At 45.1% G+C, this 12,523-nt stretch overlaps 1 protein-coding gene across 1 annotated transcript in view; it reads left to right on the forward strand.

Moving 5' to 3' along the window:
- xkr6a (XK, Kell blood group complex subunit-related family, member 6a) overlaps positions 1–12,109 on the forward strand; it is a gene marked incomplete at both ends in the record, with an annotated part of 15,623 nt that extends 3,514 nt beyond the window's left edge. The window contains 4 exons of the mRNA XM_083633758.1: positions 5,725–5,921; positions 9,529–9,946; positions 11,146–11,434; positions 11,891–12,109. Coding sequence (XP_083489884.1) covers positions 5,725–5,921; positions 9,529–9,946; positions 11,146–11,434; positions 11,891–12,109 — 1,123 coding nt within the window. The remainder of the gene's footprint in view (positions 1–5,724; positions 5,922–9,528; positions 9,947–11,145; positions 11,435–11,890) is intronic.
- Positions 12,110–12,523: the final 414 nt, after the last annotated feature.

The following is a 12,523-nucleotide window of genomic DNA, read 5'->3' on the forward strand; positions in this document are numbered from 1 at the left end:
TCATTAGTCTACTCACTCACTGTATGCACAGATGTAGGGCTGGGCAATATATCGATATTATATCGATATCGTGATATGAAACGAGATATCGTCTTCTTACATTTTGATATCATAATATCGTGATATGGCATAAGTGTTACTGTTACTGCATTACAGTAATGTGACATCATTTTCTGAACTTACCAGACTGTTCTAACTCTTCTATTATTTGCCTTTACCCACTTAGTCATTATATCCACATTACTGATGATTATTTATGAAACATCTCGTTGTTTAAACATGTGAAACATGTGAAAGCACTTCCACAGTCTTGTTTTAATACAAGTGCTTGTGACATCTCACATGTGGCTTTGACTTACACCTGAACATTTAGCCCACTTTGTAGAAAATACAGAGTTGTGTGTATCGCCTTTCAGCCTAAAAATACAGAGATATGATTTCTGGTCCATATCACCTAGCCCTGCTGTACATGTACACACACACACACGCACATGCACACACACACACACACACACACACAGCATGCAGTGAGCGTCTTGCGGCATCAGTGAGATAACTGCATGCATCCCTCCCACCCACAGTTTTACACATAGGAACCCTCTCAATCTATCTAATCTATAAGGACCTTCGGCTCATAGTCAGACAGTCTATATCTATCTATCTATCTATCTATCTATCTATCTATCTATCTATCTATCTATCTATCTATCTATCTATCCATCTATCTATCTATCCATCTATCTATCTATCCATCTATCTATCTATCTATCCATCCATCTATCTATCCATCTATCTATCATCTATCTATCTATCTATCTATCTATCTATCTATCCATCTATCTATCCATCTATCTATCTATCCATCTATCTATCTATCTATCTATCTAATCTATAAGGACCTTCGGCTCATAGTCAGACACTGTGAGACAGTCTATATATCTATATATCTATCTATCCATCTATCTATCTATCTATATATCTATCTATCCATCTATCTATCTATCTATCCATCTATCTATCCATCTATCTATCTATCTATCTATCTATCTATCTATCTATCTAATCTATAAGGACCTTCGGCTCATAGTCAGACACTGTGAGACAGTCTATATCTATCTATCTATCTATCTATCTATCTAATCTATAAGGACCTTCGCCTCATAGTCAGACACTGTGAGACAGTCTATATCTATCTATCGATCTATCTATCTATCTATCTATCTATCTAATCTATAAGGACCTTCGCCTCATAGTCAGACACTGTGAGACAGTCTATATCTATCTATCTATCGATCTATCTATCTATCTATCTATCTATCTATCTAATCTGTAAGGACCTTCGGCTCATAGTCAGACACTGTCAGACAGTCTATATCTATCTATCTATCTATCTATCTAATCTATAAGGACATTCGCCTCATAGTCAGACACTGTGAGACAGTCTATATCTATCTATCTATCGATCTATCTATCTATCTAATCTATAAGGACCTTCGGCTCATAGTCAGACACTGTCAGACAGTCTATATCTATCTATCTATCTAATCTATAAGGACCTTCGGCTCATAGTCAGACACTGTGAGACAGTCTATATCTATCTATCTATCTATCTAATCTATAAGAACCTTCGGCTCATAGTCAGACACTGTCAGACAGTCTATATCTATCTATCTATCTATCTATCTATCTATCTATCTAATCTATAAGGACCTTCGGCTCATAGTCAGACACTGTCAGACAGTCTATATCTATCTATCTATCTAATCTATAAGGACCTTCGGCTCATAGTCAGACACTGTGAGACAGTCTATATCTATCTATCGATCTATCTATCTATCTATCTATCTATCTATCTATCTATCTATCTATCTATCTAATCTATAAGGACCTTCGGCTCATAGTCAGACACTGTGAGACAGTCTATATCTATATCTATCTATCTATCTATCTATCTATCTATCTAATCTATAAAGACCTTCGGCTCATAGTCAGACACTGTGAGATAGTCTATATCTATCTATCTATCTATCTATCTATCTAATCTATAAGGACCTTCGGCTCATAGTCAGACACTGTGAGACAACAATGTTGTCGGTCAAAACAGTTAATTAATTTTAATCGGCGACATTCTTAACGGCAGTTAACCGACTACCGGTTAATCATTAACATCCCTAGTCGCTGCACTAGTGCCGCGCCCCCAGGGGGGTGGAGGTTAACCAACACATGCTACATTTAGCTTATCCAGAGCGACTTACAATGGATAAGCACACAGGGAGGGGGCTCAGTGTTTTGCTCAAGGACACTTTGGCAGAATGTATGGCTGTAGATGGACACACACTGGCTGATGTGGGGATTGAACCCACATCCTTTTGGTTACAGGACAGCCTCTCAAACCACTTGGTGCTCAGAGACAGGCTCTGAAAATGCATGGAGCCTGGGAAGACATGCATGATGAATTGGCTACAATCTTGGGGCTAGTACTGCCTACTGCTTATGTCGGGGTCCGAATGGTACCGAATGGTACCACTACCTGCTGCTGCTGGTGTTACATAGCATCCCTCCCTGCCAACAGAACAGAACCAGGTCCGGATGGTACCTGCTGGTGTTACATAGCATCTTTCCCTGCCAACAGAACATAACCAGGTCCAGATGGTACCTGCTGGTGTTACATAGCATCTTTCCCTGCCAACAGAACAGAACCAGGTCCGGATGGTACCTGCTGGTGTTACATAGCATCCCTCCCTGCTAACAGAACATAACCAGGTCCAGATGGTACCTGCTGGTGTTACATAGCATCTTTCCCTGCCAACAGAACATAACCAGGTCCGGATGGTACCTGCTGGTGTTACATAGCATCTTTCCCTGCCAACAGAACATAACCAGGTCCAGATGGTACCTGCTGGTGTTACATAGCATCTTTCCCTGCCAACAGAACATAACCAGGTCCGGATGGTACCTGCTGGTGTTACATAACATAGCATCTTTCCCTGCCAACAGAACCAGGTCCGGATGGTACCTGCTGGTGTTACATAGCATCTTTCCCTGCCAACAGAACATAACCAGGTCCAGATGGTACCTGCTGGTGTTACATAGCATCTTTCCCTGCCAACAGAACATAACCAGGTCCGGATGGTAGCTGCTGGTGTTACATAGCATCTTTCCCTGCCAACAGAACATAACCAGTAGGGCTGTGGCGATTCACTTATCTCCCGATTCGATACTATCACGATTCTTGGGTGCCGATTCGATTTATATTGCGATTCTTAAGTATTACGATTCTACGATTATTGCGATTCGATATTACGATTTATTGCGATTTTTGTTTATTTTTTTCTTTTCTTTTTTCAGTTTGTTTGCTTTTTTACACTAGATTAGAACATGGGAAAAGTTGAATCATACACTAGAGACTGTATATTCTATATCATGAGTAGGGCTGGGCGATATAGTTAAAAACAGGGGCGGACTGGGATCATAATTCAGGCCGGGCATTAGATACCAAGCAGGCCAGGCCGATATGGGCCAACGCGCGTGAAATTTGGGCCGTTTGAAGCCAGATTTGGGCCGTTTGAAGTCCAATTTTACAATGAGATGCACCCACTTTAACCCTGGAAGTGTAATTATTACTTCAGACTAACTAATAAAGTAATAAAACCACTAGTAAACCAGTAGGCGGCGCCTGGCCTGCTGTTCAGTGAGTGGCCTGACTGCAAGCACAAAAAAAAAAAAATATATATATATATATATTTTTTTTTTGCGATTATCGATTCTGGAATAAAAGATCGATCCAAAAAATCGTGACATTAAAAATCGCGATACTTAGGTGAATCGATTTTTTCCCCCACCCCTAATAACCAGGTCCAGATGGTACCTGCTGGTGTTACATAGCATCTTTCCCTGCCAACAGAACAGAACCAGGTCCGGATGGTACCTGCTGGTGTTACATAGCATCTTTCCCTGCCAACAGAACAGAACCAGGTCCGGATGGTACCTGCTGGTGTTACATAGCATCTTTCCCTGCCAACAGAACATAACCAGGTCCGGATGGTACCTGCTGGTGTTACATAGCATCTTTCCCTGCCAACAGAACATAACCAGGTCCAAATGGTACCTGCTGCTGCTGGTGTTACATAGCATCTTTCCCTGCCAACAGAACATAACCAGGTCCGGATGGTACCTGCTGGTGTTACATAGCATCTTTCCCTGCCAACAGAACAGAACCAGGTCCGGATGGTACCTGCTGGTGTTACATAGCATCTTTCCCTGCCAACAGAACATAACCAGGTCCAGATGGTACCTGCTGGTGTTACATAGCATCTTTCCCTGCCAACAGAACATAACCAGGTCCGGATGGTACCTGCTGGTGTTACATAGGATCCCTCCCTGCCAACAGAACATAACCAGGTCCAGATGGTACCTGCTGGTGTTACATAGCATCTTTCCCTGCCAACAGAACAGAACCAGGTCCGGATGGTACCTGCTGGTGTTACATAGCATCTTTCCCTGCCAACAGAACATAACCAGGTCCAGATGGTACCTGCTGGTGTTACATAGCATCCCTCCCTGCCAACAGAACAGAACCAGGTCCGGATGGTACCTGCTGGTGTTACATAGCATCCCTCCCTGCCAACAGAACAGAACCAGGTCCGGATGGTACCTGCTGGTGTTACATAGCATCTTTCCCTGCCAACAGAACAGAACCAGGTCCGGATGGTACCTGCTGGTGTTACATAGCATCTTTCCCTGCCAACAGAACAGAACCAGGTCCGGATGGTACCTGCTGGTGTTACATAGCATCTTTCCCTGCCAACAGAACAGAACCAGGTCCGGATGGTACCTGCTGGTGTTACATAGCATCTTTCCCTGCCAACAGAGTTTTTCCTTCCTGTCATTGAAAAATATGAAAGTGCTCTTCAGGCGGTATGATGGAGCAGCCTGGTCGACAGAATCATTTTTTGGCCATTGTACATTCCTGCAATGAATCCACGGATACGTAGAATATGGACATTTCTGAGCCAAAATATGATATCACATTTCTATATACATATAGTATATATCAACGTTATACACGTGATATTGAAATAGTACGGTGGCCAGAAAGGGTGTTGTGGCCGGGGTGGATGGAGGGTCATGGTCATGGTAACAGGCTAGCATTTCCAAAGTCTACATTTCAACCGTGAGTAACATTTTCAAATTGTTGTTATTTAAGCCTAACCCAAAGGATAATCCTAAACGTAAGCAAGTTGTTGTAGTTCCCTAAACATAACTAAAGTTGTTAAAGTTGTTTTATTTGCGTTTAACGTTGGAAAGGCAGCAAGGTTTTCAAATTAACCGCCATTTTGTTTGAAATTTACATTGAGATTCTACATATCCCTGGTTTGCAGACACGTAAAAGGCCAACGCTTTATTCTGGTGATTGGATTGGATGGAGGCAGAGAACTGTAAGGTCAAAGTTCAAAACAAACGATAGTCGACATCAGGAGGCTGTACTTTGGTATTCTGTGTCAGCATTTGCCACTTCAGATTCCCTGTTAGCATTTGCCCCGGGATCCACTCATATTCTTAACACGCACGCACGCACGCACGCACAAACACACACACACACACACACACACACACACACACACACACACACACTCCGTTCCCCACCATTCATATTTTTTCACTTTGGCTCTCTATATGATCCAAGCTATTATGAATGAACACCCTGACCTCTGACCCCGGCAGGTACATCAGGACACTGTATCTGGGCATCCAGTCTCGCCGGCAGAGGGAGCACCAGCGGCGTTGGTACTGGGCCATGATGTTCGAGTACGCCGACGTCAACATGCTGCGCCTGCTCGAGACCTTCCTGGAGTCGGCGCCTCAGCTGGTCCTGCAGCTCTGCATCATGATCCAGGAGAATCGAGCCGAGACACTGCAGTGTAGGTGGACCCACGCACGCCATCAACACAGAACCACACAAACTACTTTGCAGGGTGTCCCAAAAGCCGGGGATCAGAGGGAGATCGCTGACTCTTTCAAAGACCAGATACAGATAGTAACGGTGGTCATGACTCTTTCAAAGACCAGATACACATAGTGACAGTAGTCATGACTCTTTCAAAGACCAGATACACATAGTAACGGTGGTCATGACTCTTTCAAAGACCAGATACACATAGTGACAGTAGTCATGACTCTTTCAAAGACCAGATACACATAGTAACGGTGGTCATGACTCTTTCAAAGACCAGATACACATAGTGACAGTAGTCATGACTCTTTCAAAGACCAGATACACATAGTAACAGTAGTCATGACTCTTTCAAAGACCAGATACACATAGTGACAGTAGTCATGACTCTTTCAAAGACCAGATACACATAGTAACAGTAGTCATGACTCTTTCAAAGACCAGATACACATAGTAACAGTAGTCATGACTCTTTCAAAGACCAGATACACATAGTGACAGTAGTCATGACTCTTTCAAAGACCAGATACACATAGTAACAGTAGTCATGACTCTTTCAAAGACCAGATACACATAGTAACAGTAGTCATGACTCTTTCAAAGACCAGATACACATAGTGACAGTAGTCATGACTCTTTCAAAGACCAGATACACATAGTAACAGTAGTCATGACTCTTTCAAAGACCAGATACACATAGTAACAGTAGTCATGACTCTTTCAAAGACCAGATACACATAGTAACAGTAGTCGTGACTCTTTCAAAGACCAGATACACATAGTAACAGTAGTCATGACTCTTTCAAAGACCAGATACACAGAGAGGCCATTTACACCTGGCATTAACATGCGTTTTCTGCCATCAGATTGCAATCAGATTGTATTTTATCACTTGAAAGTACAGGTGTAAACACCCCCAAAACGCATTGAAGAAGGATTGCAATCTGATCGGCCAAACCACCTCCGGAGGTGGTCAGGGACGCATTATGACAACATTTAACACAAGTGTAAATGCAATGCGTCCTCTCAAAACGCATTCAGCAACTACCGGAAATACATAATCTGCGGAAGTCGGTGACGGCGCGCACACCTGTCCTGAACGCAATTCCCTGGCAGCACCGCACCAGTGTGTGCCCTCATCTCGGAGGTTTTGCCACGGCTGTAACCACCTGTGTTGCGTTCAGGTAACATCCTAAATTACAATATTATACAATTGAGAGCATAATTTCTCTTTTATATCAACACTTCTCCTTTGGAAAAGGAGTGGAAAATGAAAGGAAAATGAGGGAGAAAGGGTTCGAACCCTTTCCCCCTCATTTTCCTTTCATATAAAAGATAAATTATGCTCTCAATTGTATAACATTGTAATTTAGGATGTTACCTGAACGCAACACAGGTGGTTAGCCAATGACATGCACGGAAAACGTATGTAGGCTATGTGTGTGTGTCACGGACCCAGTGTCTCCCAGCTCCATGGGAGAAGAACCTACAGAGAAAACTGCTATATCGACACGTCTGAAAAACTACCTCATGAGAGCGCAAAAGCTTTTTGCAATATTTGGGAGGTTTTTCGAAATTTACGTGTTTGCATTACCCGATTTTTATTGCGATATTTAGTAATGGAAACACGGCTTACAGACAGGCCAAGGACAAGAACAAGAAAAGTGGCAGGGGCAGAGCAACGTGTCCTTTTTATAAAGAAATAGATGCAGTGCTGCGTGATCGGCCATCGTTTTGTCCAGGTGAAGGGGACATTCACTGCGCATTTGAGCTTAACAATAACCTCTATTTCCCTGTGCATGTATGCAAACATGCATGCACACGTTCAGGGAGCGCGCGCGTGATGACGTTCGAGCTGGAGAGCAATCGGATTGCAATCTGTTCACCCAAAACGCATGTTAGTGCCAGGTGTAAATGGAATCAGGCTGAAGTGATAAAATACAATCTGATTGCAATCTGATGGCAGAAAACGCATGTTAATGCCAGGTGTAAATGGCCTCATAGTAACAGTAGTCATGACTCTTTCAAAGACCAGATACACATAGTAACGGTAGTCATGACTCTTTCAAAGACCAGATACACATAGTAACAGTAGTCATGACTCTTTCAAAGACCAGATACACAGTAACAGTAGTCATGACTCTTTCAAAGACCAGATACACATAGTAACAGTAGTCATGACTCTTTCAAAGACCAGATACACATAGTAACAGTAGTCATGACTCTTTCAAAGACCAGATACACATAGTAACGGTAGTCATGACTCTTTCAAAGACCAGATACACATAGTAAAAGTGGTCATGACTCTTTCAAAGACCAGATACACATAGTAAAAGTGGTCATGACTCTTTCAAAGACCAGATACAGATAGTAACGGTAGTCATGACTCTTTCAAAGACTAGTACATAGTTAAAGTAAAAGAACAAGCACAATGCATTACAGTAAAATGATCAATTCAAGTAAAATAGAGCCATATGTTTTATGCCTTTATGTTTCAAGTGGTTTACATCTTGGTACTTTGGTCTGTTTGCCTCCTCACACTGGACAGAAATATGCACAGCGGTGCTGTGACTGTATGGAGAATGAACTCCCTCAATTCTTCTTACTGTTGAGTTAGTCACTCTCTGGTGACACCTAGTGCAAGAAAGCAACATGGAAAAGGATTCAGGGCAGCATCTGGGCGTCAAACTCCCCCTCCGGCCCCCTCCTCTTTATTCATCGGTCAGGAAATGTGTCATCCAGTCAGCCACCCACTGCTGATGCTCATCCCAGAGTGATTGTGCTTCAGTCCAGATACGTGACTAGCACAGGGGGTGGAAGCACACAGCACGAGACAGCTTTTAATATCAGTTTTGAGTGGGTCAGCTGTTGAGTCACACAATACACATTACCAAATGTTTGTGACTCAATAGCGTGTTCTGTCTAAAGTGTTCACAGTATTCCACTTCAAGTCGAGCTGAAATGAAAAATGACTTTAACTCTTTTAGATGACCTCGCTCATATTGTGGACCTACGCTATTTAAAGGAACATGGCAACATTTTGGGAGATTAGCCCATTTGCCATAATATACTCTTTTTGTTTGGACGGCTCGGTACAGTAGGCACTGCAGGGAGCTCGTCCAGCAGTCAGCCAGTCCCTTGTCCCAGACACTCAGCCAGTCCCTTGTCCCAGACACTCAGCCAGTCCCTTGTCCCAGACACTCAGCCAGTCCCTTGTCCCAGACACTCAGCCAGTCCCTTGTCCCAGACACTCAGCCAGTCCCTTGTCCCAGACAGACACGCCCACTTTTCAACAGTCAAATCAAATCCCTCACAACATTATGTCCCACCTGTCCTGTCTATCCCGTTTTACTTGGAAATGCGTCACGATAAGGAAGTAAAGAACAACAACGCTTTTCTCAACTTTAGAGAGCACTTTAGAGAGAAATAGAATAGTGTGAACAGGGCTAACTGAAGCAGAAATCCACCAACAGACAAAGTATATGTAAAGCATGTGGACTGTGAGGTTTTTCTTAGATTACAATGAATGTCTTAGCCCCTCCCATCTCTGTCTCTCTCTCTGTCTCCCCCTGCAGGCATCTCCTCCCTGGCCTCCCTCCTCTCTCTGGCCTGGGTGCTGGCTTCCTACCACAAGTTGTTGCGGGACTCGCGCGACGACCAGCGCAGCATGAGCTACCGCGGGGCGCTGCTGCACCTCTTCTGGCGCCTCTTCACCATCTCCTCGCGCGTGCTCTCGCTCGCCCTCTTCGCCTCGCTCTTCCACATCTACTTCGGCATCTTCGTGGTGCTGCACTGGTGCGCCATGGCCTTCTGGGTGGTGCACGGAGGCACCGACTTCTGCATGTCCAAGTGGGAGGAGGTGCTCTTCAACATGGTGGTGGGCATCGTATACATCTTCTGCTGGTTCAACGTCAAGGAGGGCCGCACGCGCTACCGCATGGTGGCCTACTACTCTGTGGTGTTGGCCGAGAACACCATTCTCACCGGGCTGTGGTGAGTACAGTATACAGCATACACGGGCTGTGGTGAGTACAGTATACAGCATACACGTGGTTATACGTTTGGGGCGGTGTCGCAAATTGATTTATAGGATATTTCTACATTCGGTTCTGAAAAATGAAGCCAATGATGAAGTGCCTTAAACCTCCATTCTTTTGAATGGCCTGCAGGGGGCAGGCACTCCTCTGGCTGCAAAAAGTAGTCCGATTGTATGGAAATCAGTGGGGAAATGACCCTACTTCTCACTTGATTTATGACCTCACTAAACAATTTCCTAATGAGTTGAGTTGAGGGTCTCAATTGCTAGTTTTAAGTCTTCTTCAATACAGCAGGATTTTCATTTTGTCAATTATGGTCCCATTTTACAGTAAAATAGACGATGAAACATGTTGTGGGGCGTGATTGACAGGTTGTCTGTCCAGTGATCCTACACTTCAACGATCGTGGATCAATTAGCAGGCGGTGCTGTGGCTCTGTGGGAAACCCTGGTCTCATGCTAGCTGCTTCTGGTGCTGTGACTCTGTGGGAAACCCTGGTCTCATGCTAGCTGCTTCTGGTGCTGTGACTCTGTGGGAAACCCTGGTCTCATGCTAGCTGCTTCTGGTGCTGTGGCTCTGTGGGAAACCCTGGTCTCATGCTAGCTGCTTCTGGTGCTGTGGCTCTGTGGGAAACCCTGGTCTCATGCCAGCTGCTTCTGGTGCTGTGGCTCTGTGGGAAACCCTGGTCTCATGCTAGCTGCTTCTGGTGCTGTGGCTCTGTGGGAAACCCTGGTCTCATGCCAGCTGCTTCTGGCTCCAAATAACCAACATGGCGACAGTCAAAATGGCAAACTGGAGGCTTAAAAACGTGAGTTCACAAACCAATGGGTGACGTCACGGTGGCTACGTCCGGATTTGTATACAGTCTATGGTTTCAGCCTCTAGGCCTTCTCTTATGATGGAAAAATGAAATAAATAATATTAAAAATTAATGCATGAAATTCATTCAATCCAAGTCAAGACCAATCATGACACATGTAAACAAAACCGAGGCAGTTGATTGGATGAGCGCATGTCCCGCCTTGAGCGGGTAGGCGGGAACATTTGGAAATTGCTGGAGCCAACGCGTCTGTTTTAAGAGACTACTGTATAGACACACACACACACACACACACACACACACACCTGACCCCCTGTCTCTCCTCCCTCCTCCAGGTACGCCTACAGGGACCCGGGGCAGACAGACTGGTACGCGGTGCCGGCTCTGTGCGGTGTCTACCTGACGTTCGCGGGCGGCGTCCTGGTCATGTTGCTGTACTACGGCTTCCTGCACCCAGCCTCCGCCCACCTGCAGCCTAGCCCCGCCTCGTCGTGCTGCGCCCAGCTGCTCTGGGGGCTCCCGCTGCCCCCCTCCGCCCCGCCCAGCGCCCCGCCCACCCCCGCCCACATGACCAAGTCCTCGACGGAGGAGGATGTGGCGGAGACCTGCCTCCCCGTCTTCCAGGTAAGGATGGAGATTGACACACGGGAGGGAATTTCTCAAAACCCGAAAATCGACAAGGTCCGAGCTTATCGATACTGCTATCGAGACGAGCGGATCCTATAACGTAAAGTCATGTCTCGAGACCAGAGTCTAATAAGGTTTTTGAATTCAATTGAGTTGCCTGCCAACTGCCGTTAAACTAAACTAACTACTAACTACTAACTACAATTGAATTTCCTCACGCCCTCGTTCGCTTCATTTCTCATTTGGTCAATTGCTTGCTTGCTACTGTAGGATGGCTGAATGTGCAAAGCGGTATATATATATTTATTTTCTTTATAAAAGCAATACCTGTTAGGAATTATCATCTTTCCAGCAAATAATAGAAAAGTATCGAAAGTGACTCGGATTGTTAAGCAGCCTCGAACATGGTATCAATATCAATAGAAACGTAACGAGCCCCATCCCTACTTCCAGGTGAGGTCGGCGCCGCCCGCCTCCACCAGGCCCGACGGCCCACTCATCAAGATCGACATGCCCAGGAAGCGCTACCCGGCCTGGGACGCTCACTACGTGGACCGACGCCTGCGAAGGACTATAAACATTCTGCAGTACATCACGCCGGCCGCCGTGGGCATCCGCTACCGCGACGGACCCCTGCTGTACGAACTGCTGCAGTACGAGTCCTCGCTCTGACACACACACTTGACACACACACGCACATCAGCACACCTCCGCACAAGTACATGTATACATACAAACACAAAGAGACGTGTGTATACATGGATATTTCGAGTTAGAAGCACACGTTCGCACATGCACAAATTCACACCTCATAAGCACACAGACAAAAACAATCCCGACACAAATGCACACCTGACATAATCACATAGACAACAAAATAATCACACACTTTTACACACACACACACAGACACGCATGCACACACACACACACACACACACACATTCCTTGCGGGCACCTCCGACCTGTGAGTCCCATGGCCATGACTCAACAAGCTGCTTCAGCGTGAGTCCGTCTCTCTCTCCTTCTCTCTCTCCTTCTGTTTGCCCTTCTGTCTCTCTATTTCCAACTCTTCTAATCGTTCTT

The sequence above is a fragment of the Poromitra crassiceps genome (genome assembly GCF_964638095.1).
Source record: "Poromitra crassiceps genome assembly, chromosome: 3".
Taxonomy (NCBI): Eukaryota; Metazoa; Chordata; class Actinopteri; order Beryciformes; family Melamphaidae; genus Poromitra; species Poromitra crassiceps.